General features: G+C 52.3%; 1 protein-coding gene and 1 long non-coding RNA gene across 6 annotated transcripts; one reads left to right on the top strand and one right to left on the bottom strand.

Annotated features, from left to right (window-relative positions):
* Positions 1-1,363: 1,363 nt before the first annotated feature.
* On the bottom strand, positions 1,364-10,831 carry Ca4 (carbonic anhydrase 4). 4 transcript variants are annotated; one of them, XM_005321536.5, is made up of 8 exons: positions 10,628-10,831; positions 5,839-5,889; positions 4,658-4,810; positions 3,832-3,977; positions 3,626-3,724; positions 3,350-3,416; positions 3,084-3,247; positions 1,364-2,193 (listed from the first exon to the last, which is right to left on the bottom strand). In XM_005321536.5, the coding sequence occupies exons 1-8, from the start codon at positions 10,683-10,685 to the stop codon at positions 1,999-2,001; spliced, it is 933 nt and encodes a 310-aa protein (XP_005321593.2). In that variant the 5' UTR covers positions 10,686-10,831; the 3' UTR covers positions 1,364-1,998. The 4 variants fall into 4 exon arrangements, with proteins under 4 accessions (XP_005321593.2, XP_077898494.1, XP_077898496.1 ...); XM_078042368.1 differs by lacking the exon at positions 10,628-10,831 and adding an exon at positions 9,852-9,952; XM_078042370.1 differs by lacking the exons at positions 4,658-4,810; positions 5,839-5,889; positions 10,628-10,831 and adding an exon at positions 4,279-4,612.
* LOC120884143 (uncharacterized) lies at positions 10,024-20,299 on the top strand. Of its 2 annotated transcripts, none has more exons than XR_013436173.1 (2): positions 10,024-10,279; positions 15,113-20,299. It is a non-coding gene; the product is annotated as an uncharacterized LOC120884143 (long non-coding RNA). The 2 variants fall into 2 exon arrangements; XR_005726399.2 differs by lacking the exon at positions 10,024-10,279 and adding an exon at positions 10,861-11,049.
* Positions 20,300-20,942: the final 643 nt, after the last annotated feature.

Raw genomic sequence — 20,942 nt, forward strand, 5'->3', positions numbered from 1 at the left:
CCGGAGAGAGTCCTGTGCTTCTGCTGGGGGTGGGAAAAGCCAAGTCTCTTGCAAAGAGCTGGGGCCTCCTGGTTCTGTTGCCGCACTGTTCACTGGAGGCTAACCTGAGGGCAGGGACCAGACTGGGGCTGGGGGTGTCAAAGGGAGGGGCAATTCTGGCCTCAGAGTCCAGAGCCTGGGGAGGACCCCCCACTGGCTGCGTGGGAACAATAGGAGAACAATCTCAGCGTCCCCACACACCCTGCCAACCCAGGCTGCCTTCTGTTGCCATGACAACAGCCACCCCTCACAGCCGTGTGGTCACTGGGGAAGGGGGAGGGTACTTCTTCTTGATCAAAAATGGAAAAGAGAGGAGAGGGTGGGAAGAAGGAGAGCAGCTCTTTTCTCTCTCCCCCTGGTTAAGTTGGAGGTGGCCAGGGGCTCGGGGTGTCACCATGGGAGAAGGCTCACAGGTCACCCTCTCCAGTTGGCTGCCCTCCCTAGGTCCATAGCCAGCCAGGCCTTTGGGACTCATGCGTCCTCCTCACTTGCACGCCTGGCCTGGGGAGTAGCTAACTAACTGCTCCCTGGGGAGTAGCTAACCACTCCAGAGGGTCCTCCCACCCCAAGCCAGCACAGCCTGGCCCTGGCCCTGGCCCCTGGGACTCCTAATCTCTCCACAAGGCCTGTTTTCCCTTCTCCACTTGTGAAGGCTCATGATCCTCCAAAAGCCAGCCCTGCCCAGGATGAGGAACCTGGGACCCCAGAGCCCCTCAGGCTACCTGTGGGTCCCTTCTTTCCCACTTCCTGGTTTTAGGGACCAACCCCTCCCCACCTGCCTCCTATGGTCTCCCTCATCGGGCTCTAGGAGGGTGAAAAGAAAATACTAAAGATACAGTGTCCATGGTGGTGCTGTTTGGGGACTCTTCCCTGACATGTCCGGGTTCCTCTTTCCCTCACATCCCATTGCTGGCCCAGTGTTGCTCCTGGGCTTTGGCAGTAGCCTGGGCACTGGCCCCTGCTCCACTGTCCCCCTCTCCAGCCAGCTCTACAATGCAAGCGGACCAGGTCCCACAGCTCGAACCCTCCACTCTCCGGAGGCTCCAGCATTAGAGGATCCTACTAGAATCCAATGCTCTGGCCACTCCACTCCCTCCACACCCAGCTCCGTGGCTCTGCTTTCCCCTCCTCCACCCACTGGCCTCCCTGCTGCTTCCCACAGGCTCTCTTTCTCCCTCAAAAGCCTGAACACTGGCTGTCTCCAGATGGCCTCCTTCCCTGGCCTCCCTCCCATTTTCCTGATGCCCCTTCCCCCACACCCTCATAAACCACACCTGCCCTTCCCCGATTTGCCCTTCTCCGCAGAACTCACTGCCTCCTGATGTCCTAGGCAACGTGTCTGTTTTATTTATAGTCTCTCCTCCACTGGACTGTGAACTTCTGGAGGGCAGGTATTTTCGTCTGTTTTATTCCCTACCATATCCCCAGTGCACAGAACATAGATGCTCAAGAAATATTTGAGCAAACAAATGAATTCCCTGTGACCCACCCTACCCTACACTATACCACCTGGCCAGGTGCCTCAGTCAGTTCTGGCCTGGCCCTGATATGTGGCCCCCATCTGGCCTCTCCTTTCTGGGTCTCCGATCCTCCAACTGTATGATGGACAGATGGGGCTGAAACTCCACCAGCATTCGGTGGGTTTGTGCTCCATGGTGCCTTCTACTCTCTGAGGCCAGAGTAGAAGCGGGCGGGATGTAGACAGGGAATTCACAGAAGCAGGGGATGGGGGTAACGGGTGGTACCTGTGGGGAAGAAATCTCTAGGCCTGAAGTCTCCTGCCTAGAAACAGGTGGGGATATGTTGTTGGATGGAGCTAACAAACAGACTTCAGAAAGGTTTCTCCAAAAATATATCCATATTTTAAATCATCTTCAAAGTCCAGTCTGGGAAGCATAAGAACGGAAGTCAGGTCCTCTAAAGGTTGAGGTTAGGGGTTGTAAGTCCAGAACCGAGTTGTTACCGGAGGAAGCCAACCATCAGGCAGGTCAGTGTGGGAACCAATAGGGTGGGCAGGGGCAAGGCCAGCAGCTGTCCTGGAGCCCGGGACCTGAACACCTGTCGATCTCCCAGGCGCTGCGTGGGCCTGACGTTCTCACTCATCTCCAGCGTCTGCTCCTTGTTGTAGTACAGCTTCTGGGAGAATGCCAGGATCTGTGGAAGGAAAGCACTGGGCTCAGGTGGAGCCACGCTCCCTGCTGTGTGACCTCAGGCCAGTCACCTCACCTCTCTAAGCCCTCACTAGGAAAAAGGTGCTCAGAATCATTAACTCTCCAGCCTGTCTTGTCATAAAGATGAAAGAAACAAGGGACGTAGCAAATTACCTAGCATTGATAGGGGGCTAAGTTTCCATTATTTTAACTCACAATTTTGAAGGGCTAGGATTTGCCATCACTGCTACCACAGTCACTATTTACTGCAGCACAGGGATTCTCATTCTTGACATCTATTAACATCCGCTAGGGGCTTGTGGGGCTCCAGATGGGCCCCACCCCGCAGAATCTCTGATTCAGCCAGTCTGGGTTAAGGCCTGAGAACTGGCATTTCTGGCAGATTGCTACTGGTGATGATGTCACTAGTCCAGGGACCACACCTTTAGAATCAATGTTGGGGAACAAAAGTACCACAGAGTAGCAATTGGGGTCCTTGGGGCTTTACTAGAGGCTAGTGGACTAGGGAGGCTCAGATACCATTTTCTGAATGAATGAACTGTTTCCTCCAGCCACTGAGCAACTACCCGCCAGCCCCAGGCCCTCCCCCAAGCTGACACCTCTCCCTAGGACACCAGCCGGGTTGACTCCCACTGACTTTTCTGGGAACCTTTTGTGATCACCCCCTTTCACAGCCTCCACTCAACCCTCAGTGCAGGAAAGAAACAGGTCGGATCTTCCTCATCTGTCGGCTCCATGGAGTGTCCAAAGATTGAATGAATGGACTTCGTTCCCTGGGCATCCCCACCTCAGGGGACCTCTGGGGACAAACCAAGGCATGATTTCTGAGGAGCTGGGCGGTGGGAGGCTGCACCTTGCCCTGGTACTGGGTACCTGGTTCCTGTGGAGCTGGATGGGCTCCTCGAACACAGTCCAGATCACAGTCTCAGCGCAGCTTGGCGTGGTGAGCGAGCCGAGGTAGCGGAAGTAGCGCTTCAGCTTCTCCTCTTCGGGCAGCAGGTCCAGCAGGCTGCTCTCCCTCATCGTGGTGCTCATCTCTGGGATTGGGGGTCAGAGACCCTTATACACCTCACCCTGACCGCCAGCTGCCCCCCCCCCGCCCTTCCTCTCACCTGCCCTCCTTCCCCATCCAGACTCACCAGGTTTGGGGATATGGGACAGAGCCTCCACCAGGGGCTGGAAACCCTGGTTTGTTTCGTCCCCCTCCTGAAATAGAAGGGAAGAGGGCTTGGCAGGGGACCTGGGCAGCCACTAGTGACTGCCAGCTCATTCTGATCTGGGGGAGGAGAGGCAGCTTCCAGGACTGAGGCTCTGAGTGCCTCTCTGGCTTGGGGGGCATCGGCCTGCCTCCCCCAGGCCTCTAAGCAGCCTCTCCTCACGCCCGGCTCGCTGGGCACTGGGCATGGGAGTCCTACCTGCACCAGGAAGGCCAGCACAGCAATCTGGTCTTCAGGAGTCTGGTCATCCTTCTCATTGCTCCTGGTCCCCTTCTCTTTCTCATGTACTATGTGCATCTGGGAAAGGGTGAGAGAGGACCCGTGAGGGGGCTAGAACACCCCCTTGCCCACCGTGGTTACACACCCAGAGCCCAGCTGAGGCACCCGTTGGGAAAAGACCTCACCTCCATGGCAAAGCGCTCCCCGTCCAGGCTGTGCTCCGAGCCCCTGTCCAGCTCCTTAGACCAGTGCAGGTGAAGCTGCGTGGCCCGGTACGGCGCAGCCAGGCCTCCTCCAGAAATCCTGGACTCACTTCCCAGCGACACCATCACTGGGGGACACAGGAAGGGGCCGAGTCCCTGTACCAGCCTCCTTTCAGCCTCTCCCAGCCCCAAATGACAATTCCACCCAGCCAGGACCTTCTCCTACCTCCTCCACTCCCTGAGCTCCAGTCCTGGGCCTAGATGGGGTGACGCAGCCCCAGACCCTACGGGGAATGCCTAGCTGGCCTCCCTGCCTCCCTCCCCCTCGTCTGCACATACCCCACTGCCCCAAAATGCAACTCTGCCCTGGTCTCTCCTCTGCCTCAACCCCCTCTGTGATGCCCTGGCCTGGTCAGGGTAATGTCCAACCTCCTCAGCCCTGGGTGACCTGGCCTGGCCGTGCTCCGCCCCTCCTGGTTTTATTCTCAGTCCTCCATGCGCACGGAACTACTGCTCGCAGCTCCCTGAACACCTTGCTTCACGCCTCCATGCCTTTGCAAAGGTCGTCCCTTCTTCCTGGAACGGTCCCTCCCCCACCCCAGACTGGTCCGCCCAAACAACAGCTACAGCGTCCCTCCTCTGGGAAAGTCCTCTCTGATGGCCCCTCCCCTCCTCAGCAAAGGGGACTGGGGCCTGGAGCATCCCTTCCCTCCCAGTTCTCAGGGCCTCGGGGGTCCCTGCAACAGAAACCTATGCCTGTCCCAGTCCTCTAGTCCTCTAACCTCCATCCAGCCCCCCTGAGACCCACCTGTGTGCCCATTATTTTCCACTGTCCACTTTTGCTTTTTATCATAGCCAGAAAAAGAGAAGAGTCCCAGGTTCTGGTTCACAGCCTTCCTGGTGACGATGTTGACAGGGGACTGGTGATTCTTCTGGCAGTCTCCACCCCACTGGTTAGGCCCTGAGCAGCGGGGAGGGGGTGGAGAGTCAGGGCCACCTCCACACCACTGAGTTCAGGCGCCACCACAGGCAAAGTCAGGGAGGCCAGTTCCAGGGGCTTGGTGCAAGGTGGGAACAGGCTTGCCTGCTGGTGGCTGTGGTAGGGGTAACCTGGCAACGCTGGGCATATCCCTCTCTGAGCTCTGGCGTTCTCAACTATAAAGTGGGAACTTTGATGGTAACCTACTTCCTGGCAGCACTAGAAGTGTGAAGTCACCGAAGGGGAGATGACTTAGGAAGCCATGCAGCGGGGCTTCCTGAAAGAGCCACCGTGAAAGGAGCCTCAAACATGACACAGCATTATCTGAGGAGCGAGAGGGAGGAAGTAACCCCCAGGGGAGCCTGGCTCCCCACACCCTGGGGACATCAACCCCCAGATTTGCAGGGGAAGAAGTGGGGTGGCACTGGCAGTCACTCAACACTGCAGGGCAGGAAGATGGCAGACCCGAGGGAAACTGGTCAGGATTTGAATAAATAGTGCCAAGTGGCAGGCACCATGGAATGTGCCTGTAACCCTAGTGACTCAGGAGGCTGAGGCAGGAGGATCACAGGTTCAAGGCCAGCTTGGGTGACCTTAAGGAGACTCAGTCTCAAAATAAAAAATGAAAAGGGCTGTGGGTATGGCTCAGTCGTAAAGCACCCTAGTATAAAAAAAAAAAAAAAAAAGGAGCCAAGAACCATCTCCCACCAGAAAGGGTATCACTGGAAGAGACCCAGCTCTCCAATGACCCACTGTGTTGTCTCTTTACAGCTGCTGCTGACCTATTTCCCAGGGAACTCACCCTCTAAGTGACAGGAGGTACCAGCAAAAGCACTCTATGTGAGTGTGCGTGTATTTGAGAAGGAACAGATGGCTGACAGGGGCCTATGGTCACCCCTCATCCTCCTCACCTCCCTGGAGGGAGTAACCCCCAGGGGAGGTACTTCCATTTTGATTTGAATGGACTCTACCATGCAGCAGGGCCTGTCCCCAAGACTGGTTGTACTCACCAAGGCAGCTGGCAGAGCAGTTGACTTGAACATCGTAGCACCAATGTGACTCTGGGGCAGAGAGAGGAAGAGCGTGAGGCCTGTGTTTGGGTCAGAGTAGCTGTGAGCACAGACCTCTGTACCAGGGCATGTGAATGACGTGCACACAGCTCCAAGTGTACACAGGAGGATCAGAGGCGGGCAATGTCCCTGGGGTTGAAGCATTCCCTTGGGGTGGGATGGAATGTTCCCTGCAGGGGGGGGGGCGGCATGTGACAGCCCAGGGAAAGGAGAAGATAAGAAAACCCAGGAATGTTCCCAACCTACCCAAGGACTGCTCATCCGGGTCATCTTGCCTAGGGCCCCATCCTCAGGGGCCCCCCTGTGACTGTCAGCTCCATCCCTGGAGCTTACCTCAGCCCTCTCCACCCAAGGGTCATCAGTCTCTCCCTCCCTCATTCCCTCCCTGAACCTGGGAGGAAGTTTAAGTGAGAGGGGAGGAGGAGAATGGGAGCTGCTAGTTGCCATCCCAGGGCTGATGGAGGGGAGGGAGGAGGTTGGGCGAGCCCTGCCTGGAATGCCCCCTAGTATTGTTCAGAGAGATTCTTGGTTAAACCGTCACACCATTGTCTGAAAATGGAAGACTCCAGTAAGTCTGAAGAAATGCTGCCCCACACATTGGTCATATGGATGCAAGCCGTGAATAATCAGGGAAACTATGTGCAGGACAGAGGGGGCCTGTGGGAACCCTCCACGCCTTCAGCTCAATTTTTCTGTAAGCCTAAAAATGCTCTAAAAGTAAAGCTTTAAAAAAAGGGTGAGGGGGCTGAGGTTGTGGCTCAGTGGTAGAGCGCTTGCCTAGCATGTGTGAGGCTCTGGGTTTGATTTGCAGCACCACATAAACATAAATAAATAAAACAAAGGTCCATCAACAACTAATATATATATATATATATATATATATATAAAATTTTTTTTTTTAAATAGGCATCGTGGCATGTAATCTCATCAATTAGGGGATGATACGGGTTGGCTGAGGCAGGAGGATCGCCAGTTCAAGGTCAGCCTTGGCAACTTATTGAGACCCTGCCTCAAAATAAAATCATAAAGGGCTGGGGATGTGGCTCAAGCGGTAGCACGCTCGCCTGGCATGCGTGCGGCCCGGGTTCGATCCTCAGCACCACATACCAACAAAGATGTTGTGTCCGCCGAGAACTAAAAAATAATAAATATTAAAAAATTCTCTCTCTCTCTCTCTCTTCTCTCACTCTCTCTTTTAAAAAAAATTAAAAAAAAATAAATAAAATCATAAAAAGGGCTGGAGATGTAGCTCAGTGGTAGACTGCTTGCCTAGCATACACGGCCCTGCCTTCAATCCTTAGTCCCACCAAAAAAGAAAAACACACTTGTCCCAGGGGAAGAACAAAGCATTGCATCTAATGCTTGAGTTCTGGCTGAGCTGCTCAGGAGCTTGTGGGTTTAGGAGCAAGTTCCTTCATCTCTCTGAGCCTCAGTTTTATCATCTCTAAAGTGGGAGTAACACACCCACCCCATCGGGCTGTGGGGAGAATTGTATGAGGGATGGTATAGTTCTGAATCAAGTCCCATGGACAAGTCTGTCCCTTCCCCCTGCCTCCCTCCCCCACCCTGTCAGTGAGCAGATGGCCAAAGCCAAGGAGGGACAGGAAAGGAGACACATGGAGCAAATTGGAAAGAACTCAGAGATGAGGAAATTCCTAAGAAAAGCACTGCTCCCCGCTCAGCCTCTGAGCACATACCCGCTCCCTTCCTGCCTGGGCTCCCCCACAAGCTCATCTCCTTTTGGAAGATCTAGGCCTGGGAAGGAGTCCCTGGAAGGGGGACAGAATGGGGAGGAAGCCACGCTTCTGGTGGGGGTGGGGGAATTTCTAGGCCAGGAGAGTGAGCGCCCCAGGAAGCTGCCCCCAACCCAACCCCCATGAGCTGCTTGGGTTTTCAAGTTTCCCAGCTGCGGACCAGTTCTCCAGCTACCCTGCTGGCATGGCCTTTTTTTAGAAATGCAGTGTCTTCCCCTCTGGCCAACCCCCCACCTCCAGCTGCTGCATCAGGAGAACCCCCATGTGGGTCAACTCTGCTAAGAGCTTTGGCTACGTCCCCTAAAGCCCCTTCCTGAAGGCATAACATTTCTCTCTCTCTCTCTCTCTCTCTTTCTCTCTCTCTCTCTCTCTCTCTCTCTCTCTCTCTCTCTCTCTCTCTCAGTTGGGTGGGAGTGCCAGGGAAGGAATCACTTGCTCAACACTGAGTAGTACCCTGCCCCCACCCCTGGGTAGGCAGAGTCTGGAGCTGAGTCTGTTTTCCTGCCTTCCAGCCCTGCTCCTCCTTTAGCTTAATCTCTGCAAGAAATGCAGTTCACTTTTCTGAGCCCCATCCCCCTCCTGCGACAGAAGGTGCTACTACCAGGGTTCCTGTGCTATGAGATGAAGGACCAGCGGTCATTCACACCAAGACAGGCGCCTCCTTATCATCCTGTCATATCCCCACCCCTCAGAAGTCTTGGAGGCAGAAGAAGCCTCTGGAGGAGAACCAGCCCCTCCTCTGCGATGGATGACCAAGAGGAGTTATTTCAGGAAACCATGCCCAAGCCAGAGTTCTCGGGAGCCAGTTCTGAAGGGTAGAGCCCCACACCACCTCTCTGGTGGCCCATCTGGTCCAGGATTAGCTTTTCCTAAGAATTTGCCTTTCCCAGGCTCTGGCTACTGCTCTTAGGTTTGTAGTGGTGACCTCTGATCCACTCTCTTAATCATAGAGACTTTTGACCTGCCTGGCTGAATACTTTTGTAACTACCCTCTTCAGGAGGCAGAAGCCAAGAAAACATAATGGTGATGAGACCAAGGCCAGGGGTCAGGTCTGTGTCTATGGAGTGAGGGTGGGGTGCTGGCTTTCAGTCCAGAGGTGGCAGGGCACCAATCAGCTCAGGTTTGTATTAATTAAAGGAAGAGCCACACTTGCAGAAAATTACCAGCCCACTGTCTCAGGACATTTGCAAGAGGGTCTGGGGAGAAGAGGGCCTACTCAGGTTTTGGCTCCCAGCACCAGATCTTACCTAGTCACTCAAATACTGTCCCCCACCTTAACTTACCTACTATCCAACTCCCTTCTTTAGAAATGACAAAAGAAGCTCTAATGGACCTTGCTCTCCCCACCCTCTCTCTCTCTCTCTCTGAGGGAAGGGGGAATCTTGGAAACTAGCTCAGCAAAACCCAAGTATGTCCTGGGCAAAGTCTCAACACCTCCTGGCCAGGGGTCTGGGGCTCTGATGGGGGCCAATATTCTCTCTGCCCTCTCTCTCAATGGGAGAAGAAATATCTGATTGGGATTTTTGTTTGTTTGTTGGGTCTTTTCTTTTTTAGAACTGGGGAGCCAACCCAGGGCTTTGTACATGTGTAGCAAGCTTCAGCACTGAACTAACTACTTCCCCACCTGTGGGAGCAGCAATCTCTGCTAAAAAAGGGAGCCCAGTTAGAGCAAGGGGGTCAGCTGAGATAGGTTCTAACCAGTTGGCCTCATAACCATCACTAGGCAGCACTTATCACATTCCGAGGTCCTTCACCAAGCACACCATAACCTTACTCCAAACTTTAGAACAACACCTAGTGTCAGAATTACTTTCCTTGTTTTGCAAAGTAAAAAACAGGTTAAATGACTCACCCAAGGCCATACAACTGCAATGCTCCCAAATTAAATGCAAATAGGTATTTTTCCTACTAAGCCCCATTGCTTAGTGGGTTTGAAATGCCCAACTCCACAAATGAATTTATTTTTACATTCTGCCTCCTCTTTCCTCCTCCCCAGGGAAGGGGCCCTAGAAGTTGCTGCAAGATGCCGCTCATCCCCATACCCATTCGGCCAGCTAAGTCCTTCCTGCAAAGGGCACACACTCTCTCCCTCTCTGCCTCTGAGGACACCCTTGCCCCTCACTCCATGACTCCAAGAACAGAGAACATAGAAGATTTGGCCAGGGTGGATCCCAAGAAACATCCCAGGGGTAACTTGCCTGGGGACTGGCAGATGAGGTCTTCCTGTGAAGGGCTACGGGGTAGCAGAGCAGGTGCCAGCCACTGAAAGCGCTTTTAGCTCCTTATCAAATATTAACACGCCTCTCCTGCTACCTCCCACCTAGACGAATAATTAAGAGCTCGGCCTCACCATTAATCTTTAAACGAAAATCACCTTGTCCGGAAAGACCGGCTCAGCCGGGACCTCGGGTCTCCAGGTGACCCCCGCCGGGATCCAAATCCAGCACTGGGGATTGGGGAGAAAAGGGAAGCCTACAATCCTCGGAGCAAAGAACCCAGGGTGGGAAGAGGGAAACGCCAGGATCCCAAATGTACCCCCACTTGCTGTCCCTGGGTCAGTGCCAGCCCCAGCATTGAGCTGCGGCAGGATGGACGGCCACACACGGACAGACCAAGGAAGATTAAGGTGAGAAAAGGAGGCGTGCGTCGAGGCGGGTCCGGGAAGTTTCCTTATCACAGACTCATACACCCGCCTCGCCGTGGGCCGCCGGGCCACGCGCACACACACCGCAATAGTTCACACGCTTGCACACACTCCCCGGCACCGGCCAGCGGACACGTGTGTGCGCACACGAGCTCGCGCAGGGCCCCATCTGGCTTCAGTCTAGCCGCTCCGGGTGCACACAGCTCCGTGCACAAGCAACCCGGCCCATGCGCAGCCGGAGTGCACCAGCCGGTGCCGGCGAGCGTCTGAAGCAGAACAGAGCGAGGTGAGCAAAAGGGGCCACCCGAGGGCTTCCTGAGGCGCGCTCACCTGCGTAAGCCAAGGGCCCGGCAGTGGCAAGGGACAGGAAACCAAGCAGCAGCCACATGATGCGCCAGAGCAAAGAAGTTGCCAAGCCCGGGGTCGCGCACCAAGGATCCCGCGTGTGTGTCGTGGGGGTGTCGCGATCATGCCGCCCAGGGTTTTATAGCTGAGCCGCGACGGGAGGGAGCCCCGACAGCAGGCGTCGGGAGGCGGCTCCTCCCCCTGGCGGGTCGTTCCCTCCCCTCGCCGTGTCCAGTCTCCGATCTGAAATCTTCCGCTCTCCCCCGTCCCCCGCCCCGCCTCGTCACCCTTTGCCGGGTGCACCAGGACCCCTCACCCACCCCACATCCTCTGGCTCAGAAACAACACCTTTTCTGCTCCGCTCCCTCCCTATCCCAGGTTTGAGAACAGGGAAGCGACACCACAAGGTACTTGATCCACGGGGGTGAGTGCCCCAGATTCCACTACCATCATTTTGATGCCAGCCGTTGCTCAGGGGTCTCAAAGTGGGTATTTGGAATGCCTTGGGTTGGGGTGGGTGGAAATAACCTCGGAGAGATGGGCGAGTTAAAGGCTGTGCAAAACTGTTGAATCGGTGACTCAGTAGGAAGGTTCTCTTGTCTCTCAGGCAGTGGTTGCTGATTCTCTGTGTATCGTCTCTTTTTCCTCCCAGGATGCAAATTTAACTTTATATATATATATTATATTATTAATATTATATTGTAAGTAGACACAATGCCTGTATTTTATTTATTTATATGTGGTGCTGAGGATCAAACGCGGTGCCTCATATATGTTAGACAAGCGCCCTATGGCTGAGCCACACAACCCCAGCCCCCACCCCGCCCCCACCCCCGCAAATTTAACTTTTAAGCTGACCAAACACCCTTCTTCCCATATAAAACAAAGCTGTCCCTAAACTGCTGTTGCCGGGAGTTTATGTGATGACCAGAGCTGGGAGAGGGGATAAAGGGACAGAAGATAGGAGTGAATTGCAAAAGAGACTCCATGAGGGAGAAACCGAGGGTGTCTGAAGGGAGGAGCTAGGTCCTGTTGAGGTCCCCCAAACACAATAGACAAGATAGGAAGAGAAGAGAGCAGAGTCTGCCTGAATCCACCCCAGAGTTTTTCCTTCTGCCAGGATCTCCAGAGTCCAGGGAAAGTCCTCCTTTCCTTGGAGGAGGTCCCAAAATGTGGGGAAATGGAGTTGTCCTCTCTATCCAAGCAGTGGTCTCTTGTGTCCTCTCTTAGGTGGTCCTTCTCCCCCCAGCCACCTCCACGGGGTGAGGGCTTCCATGGAAGTTTAGGAAGCTCAGATTGAGGTGCGGGGGAAGGACAGGGAATCAGCCAGTGGACCCCTCCATCAACAGGAAGCCCTGTTTCTCTGGTCCAGCCACTTCCCCATCCGTTGCCAATCTCCCAGTCTCTACCAGCCTTTGAACTGGGTTAGGGACTACTGAAGGGGGATTGACCTCCCCAGAACAATCAAGGCATAGGGGCTTCCTCCTTGGTTAGATTCATGGCTGACTCTTCTGGCCCAGGATCATACAGCCTCACAGAGCAGCTTTGATCCTACAGGGGGTGTCTAAATCAGGCTTAGAATTTCTACACTGTTTTAGAATTTAATCACCAACCTGGAAGCATAACAGTCAGGGGAAGGATTCCACACCCTCTTCTAGGGAGCTTCTTTGTGGAGGGAAGAATTTGTGTTTATAGGTCTGAAAAAAGAAGCCTGTCCCTGGGAATTAAGACTACTCCGTGCTGGACATAGGACATAGTGGTGCCTATCTCTGTGATCCCAGCAACTCGGGAGACTGAGGCAGAAGGATCGCAAGTTCAAGGCTAGCCTGAGCAATTTAGGGAGTCCTAGTCCCAAAATAAAAATTTAAAAGGCTGGAGATATAGCTCAGTGATAGAGTGCTTACCTAGCATGCACAAAGCCCTAGTACTACTCCTTTCATTAAAAAAAAAAAAAAAAAAATTCCAGAAGGTCCCTAAGACCCAGACCAACTGCCTGACAAGAGTGAGACTTGATACAGTTAAGGGGCTTTGATCAGTAACTTCTGGACACACTTCAAAATCCACTGCACTGCAGGGTGGGGGCTGAGGGAGAGGAAGGTGGGAGGGCCCTGGGTATATTTTTGGGCCAGGTTGTGGGGGTGTCCCTCTGAGTTAGTGGGTGTGGTTTGGACATGCACTTCCTCACAGATGCATCTTAATGATGGCACTGCAGAGGCTGAGAATGGTGCTGTGGATAGTCAGGGGATACATCTATCTGGCGTCTCTGACATTGGAGTCATGCACGTGGAAGGCTCCCCATTCCTGTCTTAACCTTCCCAGCATTATCTCCCAGCCCCAGATCCAGTCTTGGGCTACCATAAACCAGTCACCTGTCACAGTGTCTGGACTACCTGGAGCCTAACTTCCCTGAAAGGGACAAGGACTGATTTAGAGTCATTAGAGTAGAGGTGGATGAGGACATGTCCCAGTGACTTACAGGACCCATAAAATTGTCATCCTGAAAAATCTGAGTGGGAAAGCCCTGCCCAGTGTCCCAGCCCTGCAGTGGCCTCCTTTCCCTTTCTTAGCCCAAGGTCTACTGTGTCCTGAACTCAGTGTTCTGAGTTCAAGTCTTTACTCTTCCTCTGACTCAGGGATAACCTTGGGCAACTTTCCCTATTTGTCTCTGATTGCAACTTCCTCATCTATAAAATGAAGGTGATAACCCCTGCCCCGTGACCTGTGCCAATAAACAGTTACTGGGAACCTGCTGTGTGCCAGGGACTGCCCTGCCCAGCCTTTCACAACTGACTTCATGGTACCTGGGTGTGGCCAACAGCTCAGGGGTGATGAAAGATGAATCACAATCCTTGTCCTCTTAGTATTCTCCCTGGTTTGGCCCTGTCTAGATCAGAAGGGAGGCAGTGCGGAAGCTAAAGGACTGTAGAGTCAAGTGACCCTGCTGGCTCCACCTACTTTTCTAGGATTCATGGCTGAGCCTCAGTTTCCCTCATCTGTAAAATGGAAATCATACTATTATTATCTTTCTCATAGTTGGCTGTGAGGTTCAATGAGTTAAAGCCTGAGGGAGGTGGACCCAGGGCTTGGCACATTGGCACATGTGACCATGAACTCTGAGAAGAGGTCCCTTACCTGGATTAAACCTAGGTGGGTATGAATGTGTATTAGTGGGAGGGGACACTAGTCTAGACCAAGGAGGATCCCTGGTACATTCAGGCTCTTCTTGGGTTCCCAAGGGAAGGAAGGGAACTTCAAATGTATAGATTTGAAAATGTGAGATTTGGACTCAGCCCCTCCTGGGACAATGACAGGCATGAGGTAGAGGCAAAAGGAGCTGAGACCCTGCACTTCTATTCATAGGTCAAAGGAAGGTCAAGTACACAACCCTAAACAGAAAACCACCATTTCTTGTGTTCAGGGTGGAGGGTGGGCAGAAAATGTAAGAAGACTAGCACAGTTTGGGGACCACACTGCCTTGGGTTTTCATCCCCAGTGTTCACCCTTCACCTCCCTCAAGCCCAGAGTCCTGACTAGGAAAATGGGGATAAAGACAGCCCCTTCACATGGGTATGGTTTGAATTCAATTAGATGGTACTGGGTAAAAACCCTGGTAGAGGTCCAGGCACAATAAACTTCAATAAACTTCAGTTGTAATTAATAGTTGTTAATGGAGTTATGCCCAGAATATTCCAGAAAACCAGAGAAGGGGCAGTTAAATCAATCTGTGGGTGGGAGACTGGAGAAGGGTTCCTAAGGGAGATGAGACATGAGCTGAGTCTTCAAAGACAAGCGAGGCTGGGCCAGGGTTGTGGCTCCGTGGTAGTGCTCTTGCCTAGCACTTATGAGTCACTGGGTTTGATCTCCAGCACCACATAAAAATAAACAAATAAAATAAAGGTATTGTGTCCATCCAAACAATTAAAAAAAAAAAAAGACAAGTGAGGCTAAAGGAGGTAGCTCAGTAGTAGACTGCTTGCCTAACTTACAGGATGCCTTGGGTTCCATCCCAGCACTGGAGGAAATAAAAAGGGGAGAGGGTTATTGGAATGAGAAAAGCCATGGAGGTAGGGTGAGAGATGAGACTGGAGAGGTATTTGGCACCTGACAGACAGGACTTGATTTTTTGGATTAGAAAGTTGGACTGATTGGGCTGGGGATGTGGCTCAAGCAGTAGCGCACTTGCCTGGCATGCGTGCGGCCCGGGTTCGATCCTCAGCACCACATACCAACAAAGATGTTGTGTCCGCCGAGAACTAAAAATTAAACATTTAAAAAAAAAATTAAAAAAAAAAAAAAAAAAGAAAGTTGGACTGATCTTTTCTTTGGTAGGGGGTATGACGTCCAGACTCTGATTGTGTGTGTGTGTGTATGTCGGGGGTACTGGGGATCAAATTCCTGGCTGCTCTACCATCGAGTTGTATCCCCTGCCCTTTTTGTTTTTATTTTTTATTTTTCTAAATTTTGAGACAGGGTCTCACTACGTTACCCATGCTGTCCTTGAACTTGAGCGCCTCCTGCCTCAGCTTCTGGAGTCGCTGGGATTGCAGTTGTGCTCCACCACAGCCAGCAAGACCCTGATCTTCTAGGCCAGGAAACGTCCTCCGAAAGAGACACTCAACCCCCAAAGGAAACAGGGATCCTAAGTGACTTCTCTGAGCTGCGGAAGAGAAGCTGAGGCTCTGAGGGGCCAACTGCCAACAAAGAGAGAGCAGAGGTGGGATCTGAACCCTGGTCTCCTGCCTCCGCCTGCCGCTGCTCCTTCCATGCTGTCTCACCTCTCCAACGCACTCCTGCTTCCCTCCTACGGAACCCCAGCCTCCATCTGTCCTTGTTTTCTGCACTTTTAGAGTCTTCACTGATTAGCAGAGGATTCAGGGAAAGGTTTATGGAGATTCCAGCTTTTGTATCCCTGAATGTCGACATTGAATCCACACCCAACCAGACTTAATCAATAGTGTGGTCTCCACCCCTCCCCAGGCTGGATCTGCCAAATTCCAGAAAAAGCAAGAAAGTTTTTCTTTTCTTTTCTTTCTTTCTTTTTTGGTCACCACCCATGGAGGCTGCAGTCCCTCTCCCTCCTCTTTACACCTACATTATTCCTCTGGTCTGTTTGGTGAATGAGGGGAAGAAGGGATGGGGGAGAGAGAGAAAAAAAATGACCAAGCTAGAGGCTGTCACTGGGTCAGCATAGAGCCTTCCATGGTAGAGGAATTAGCAGAAATTCTGCCCCCAAACATTCTGAAGTAGGAACAAGCAGTATGACACACAGAAAAATCCAGCAATGGAGATGACATAAGTCCTGTTCCTGCCCCACAGAAAGCGTAGGAATTACACTCCTAATGGTTGTTCCTTCCTCCTCAGCTCTTAGCCATAAGAGCTCAGGCAGGAGGCTGGGATCAGAGCTTCCTTGGATTTTCCAAGTGTTTCATTCACATTCTGGTTTTGTGACAGAGAGACCCCCTAAAAAGGGCCATGAGGGGGAATCATGTGGGGAGAAAAAGAAGAACCACACAGGCACCCTGGCTGGGGGAGGGCATATTCCTCAGTGAACGTTGTGGCAACATTAAGAAAACAGGCTTTTTCTGGTGTGTGTGTTTGAAACTTTTTTTTTCCCCCAAAGTCATTCAAATAACACCTTCTCATTGTAGAGCATTTGGAAAGAAGGAGGAAAATGAATCACGATGACTTTATCTTCCAGAGGCAATCATTTAACAATTTGGTATTTTAATTTAGAAAGAAAATATGCACCTTAATTTGTGTTTAATTTTTCCATATTCCCTTTCAGTCTTTATCTATATATAAACACACCAATGACAACATGAACAATTTAGTCTCCTGCTTTTTAACCTTCACAAAACAGTGCAAACATGAGGTCATGTTACTGCACGGCCTTCAACTGTGATTTTGTGGCTCCACACTATAACCAGGTGTGTCATCAATGTACTTACCATTATAAATAACTGCAGAGAACATCTTCCCACTGGAAGAACAGGGCCATAAAACAAGGAAGGAAAGAAGGGATCCCAGTTCCTCTTTCCAGCTCCTCATTGATCAGAGCTACTGTAAGTTCATGAAATGGGGTGAAGTCAAAGTAAAAAAGTTTGTGAGGGTCCCTTGAAAGCCAGGTGGAGTATCTGAGCCTGGAGTCCTAACTCTTTGACCTCTGATGTATGTAACATAGGGACTTTGTGTGGTGGTGATGGTGGTGGTGGTAGTGGTGGTGGGGAGTAGGGGTTTCTGGGTAGATTTGCAGGGTAGAAAGGGTATTAGGAAAAAAAATGCATCTGCACAAGGGCGCCCTCTGCCGTTCTTGCTCTTCCAACAGTTTGGGGTTGTTTTACAGTTTGGAAGTTCTCCGTTTTAACTGTAGGTCCTTCCTTACTCTTTCCTTTCCAAGTGAGAGTAGGGTATCATTTCACAACAGTGAAATAGAATTTAGAGAGTTGGAAAAAAAATCTTTAGAATCACACCATCTCTGATACCCAGAACTTTAGCCTCCTTAAAAGAAAGAAGCAGATGAGAATGAAGTAGCAAGTCCCCTGAAGAAGGTGGCCTAGCCACTTCCTTCTCCAGGTGTGGGGCAGGATGGAAGTATTTATTAGAGCTGCAGAAAGCAGCTGAGGTGTACCCAGAAAATACAGGTAGATCACCTGTGCATCTGATAAGGGTTATCTACAGGAACATGTGAGGGTCTGATAAACCTACTCTTCCTCCTTCCTCATGGCAACTGGGAAAGGGCTGCCTCTTTCAGAGTAAGAAATGTAGTTAAAGTTTAATGAAGCCTCTGTGGGATGGGTTGGGGCAGGTGGCTTCATGGGGTGTAGGGCTTGTGCAATTGCAGACGGCTGTACTTTGAAGGCCCCTGCTTGGCTTAATGCTCTGCTGTCGTGAAATGCTTAATTTTTGAACAACAGGCTCCACATTTTATTGTGTAGCATACAATGGAGTGAGGGTGGAATGCATTGGAGTGTCTGTCTTTTGGCTGCAAATCCACCCTCCCAGGACTGTCTGGGGAGCATCTGGGCAATGTCTTAAAAGAACAACCTGTGAAATTGCAGCCCTTTGTAGAGCCCTCTTTTGGCGCAGCTTCTGCTTTGTCGCGGGAAATGTTCGGAGATTGTTCGCCGCCCACCGCGCTAAGCCAGGGCCGCCTCTGAGCCCTCCAAGGCGCAGCTTAGGAGTCCCAGGATGCATGCCGGCGTCAAGGCTACCCGAACGTCCACCGCCTTCTGCTTACCGCGCTGCCTAGCAATCGGGTCAGTGGTGCGCGGTTCGTGGCAGCCCTGCGCATGGTGCGCCATGGCTAGCCCCAAACTCCTCTCCACCTGAGCCAGCCTCAGCCCGCGTTATCTGGCAGTGCTGGGCGTGACAGCTGGGCGCTTTCTGCAGGCTTGGCTCGTCTGTGATGTGCTGAACAGCACCTGCTGGTCTGACTTCTACCTTTATTATCTGATACTGCACCCAGAGCTGATAAGACTCCAGGAAGCCCTGGGACACTGCGCAAGAGCACGTCCGCAGCAAGGTGGGACCGGTCCCTCAGTTCTCAGTCGAGTGCACACGCATGGCCTTCTGGTTGCTCCTGTGCCTTTGGGGCTTTCTTTTCTGAACTGGTTCCGGCTTTGAAGAGTTAGACTCCGCCTCCTGGAGCTTCCCTGAATCCTGTCATAGAGCTGGGGGTGCAGCTCAGTGGCAGACGGCTTGCTTAGCATGCACAGGGCCCTGGGTTCCACCCCAACACCGCAAAAGCCCGAACCAAACCAAACCAAGAAACAAAACGTACAAAACAAAACAAAAAACAAGAAACAAAACAACAAAACCCAATCTCACCTAGTATCACGGTCGCTATAGTCGTGCTCAATTCATTGGGCAACCTTGACACCTACACCCTCTGAGGCAAAAACCTGGCCCTGAACCTCACTCCTTGTCAAGACGTTGGGAAGCAAGGAACAGGAATGTCCACACAATCTGGGGTAAAAGAGGGACATTCAGTTCGTGAAAGACGCATAGGAGGGATCCCAGGGCTTTTCTTTCCTGTCTTGCAATTAACAGTATCTGTACAGCTTAGATGCTGTAAAAAGGGCTGAGTCCCTGGAAACTGGGGAAAGGCTTCCCGGGCCCAGCTACCCAGCTTCCCCAATTCACAGGACAGGTCTTTAGTGGACAGGGACTATGTTCAGAATGCGTGAATAATTACCGGGGCCAAGACAAAGCATGGCTTCAGTTTTGCCCACCTCTCCCTAGCTGCCTGAGTCTGCTCAGACCATGACCTTCGCTGAGCCACTCGGGCAGCTTGACCTTCCCAGGTGATTCTGATCAAACGAGCAGTGGCCTGAATTATTGAGGCAACGGTTCAGAAGGGTTATTGGACCGGTGTGGCCTTTCTGGAGTCCAGGTCGGATTCCTAGTGGAGGCCTTAAGTGAGGGACGTGATAAGTTTCAGCACCACAGGGTGGACAGCAACCCGGAGGCAGCCACGGAACACGACTGCGGCCTGCCCCAGCCTGGCTCTTCCCTCTCCCCCTCCCACTCGGATCCTTACCCTGGGAATCCCCTCGGAGGGGCGGTCCCTGCAGCGCCGAGGTCCCCCAAGGCCTCCAGACGCAGAGGCTGTGTGGAGCCCGGGGCTAGCGCTCTGGGAATGAGCGCCCTATTTGAAGTCAAGGATGAGGGACGGAGGGAGGAGCGGAGCAGAGCCTGCCTAGGAAGGCAGGTGCTTCAACGGAGCAAAGTCCAGGACTGAAGGGTGAGCCCTGGTTAAACCCCTTGAACCTCTCTTGAGTTTGCTTTGGAATCACAGTGTAGAGGCCTGGCAGGAGGAGGATGGACCCTCAGGCCCTTGCAGGTCCAGACCTTGGCAACCTCAACCTTAACCTCCTGCTACAGGTCTAAAGGCAAGATGAGAGCATCTCTGATGGGGAAATGGGTACAGAAGGGTTATTTCGGAGCGAAACAGAGCCATCTAGCTGCTCTGACCTGGTGGCAATGAGGGAAGTTAAGAACTGTCTTGGGGGGCTGGGGATGTGGCTCAAGCGGTAGCAAGCTCGCCTGGCATGGTTGTGGCCCAGGTTCGATTCTCAGTACCACATACAAACAAAGATGTTGCGTCTGCAGAAAACTAAAATGTAAATAAAATATTTCTTTAAAAAAAGAACTGTCTTGGCCCTCTGTGGGGTTAAGATCACAAAGCTTCTGCAGTTTGCTCTAGGCCTCACAACAGCCCAAAGAAGTAGGTACCCCCATGAGAGAGCTCAGACAGGGTGGTCATTTTCTTTAAGTCACACAGCTAGAAATTATTTGAGCTAGGACTTAAGCCAGGTCTTTTTGAACTCCAGATCTGCAGCTTGTCTTTTGCAGCCTGTATCACTGGGAGTAGTGTCTTCTCTCCAGTTGGGGCTCCCTGCTGCACCTCCACAGGTCCGGGTCACTTGTGGACCCCTGGGAATGTGACCCTGGCACTGAGTGTACAAAGACAGAGGGGGAGGCACTTGGAAACAGCAACAAATTATGGCCTTCAAAGGGTAGGGGAAGGCTGGGGATGTGGCTCAAGCGGTAGCGCGCTCGCCTGGCATGCGTGCGACCTGGGTTCGATCCTCAGCACCACATACCAACAAAGATGTTGTGTCTGCCGAGAACTAAAAAATAAATATTAAAAATTCTCTCTCTCTCTCTCTCTCTCTCTCTCTCTTTAAAAAAAAAGGGGGGGGGCAGGGGCATATGGCTAGGGAACCATGGACAGATGGGGTCTTCCTATCCCCCTGCCTTCTTCCCCTGGCAGGAAGAGGCATAGACCTCCCATCAATATGGAAGGTTCAATTTAAGTCACACCTCTTTTTGGGGGCTGTTCCACAGGCAGTCCCTGGGAGTAGGTCAGGGTCTTACCTCCTCACTCTTTCAGCCTCCTGAGATTTCCCACTCTACCTACCTGGCAAAGTCTTCCTTCCTCTCCTTCTATGGTCAGGCTTCAGGTAGAGCTGAACTGAAAAGTTCCAGTAGCAGAATCCTCCCAGCTGAGGCCTCTCAGCTAGGAGCCCCGCCTCAGGCAGATGTCACTGAGAAGTGGAGATGTCTCTTGCCTCTATCTGGGCCACTCGTCCCCCACCTGAGGATGTAAGCTTTCCCAGGACAGGAACCACATTGACTTCTGCAGCACAGTTACACACACACACACAGAAGGACTCCCTGGATACATGTCAGCAGACCAGCCCTGGGTGACCTGTGCCGTGGAAATCAGCAGAAAGGTAGGCTCTTTCCCACCAGTGGTGGCTCAGGATTGCCCAGGGCGGTTTTGCTGAAATAATGG

The sequence above is a fragment of the Ictidomys tridecemlineatus genome, chromosome 3, assembly GCF_052094955.1.
Source record: "Ictidomys tridecemlineatus isolate mIctTri1 chromosome 3, mIctTri1.hap1, whole genome shotgun sequence".
In the NCBI taxonomy this organism is placed as follows: Eukaryota; Metazoa; Chordata; class Mammalia; order Rodentia; family Sciuridae; genus Ictidomys; species Ictidomys tridecemlineatus.

What these genes read in the sequence shown, in the direction of transcription:
- Ca4 (XM_005321536.5), bottom strand. Translation starts at nt 10,685, where the DNA reads ATGTGGCTGCTGCTTGGTTTCCTGTCCCTTGCCACTGCCGGGCCCTTG. An exon ending in CGGGCCCTTGGCTTACGCAG is followed by an intron (nt 5,890 to 10,627) that starts GTGAGCGCGCCT and finishes TCTCTGCCCCAG; the next exon opens with AGTCACATTGGTGCTACGAT. An exon ending in TGCTGGCCTTCCTGGTGCAG is followed by an intron (nt 3,417 to 3,625) that starts GTAGGACTCCCA and finishes CTTCTATTTCAG; the next exon opens with GAGGGGGACGAAACAAACCA.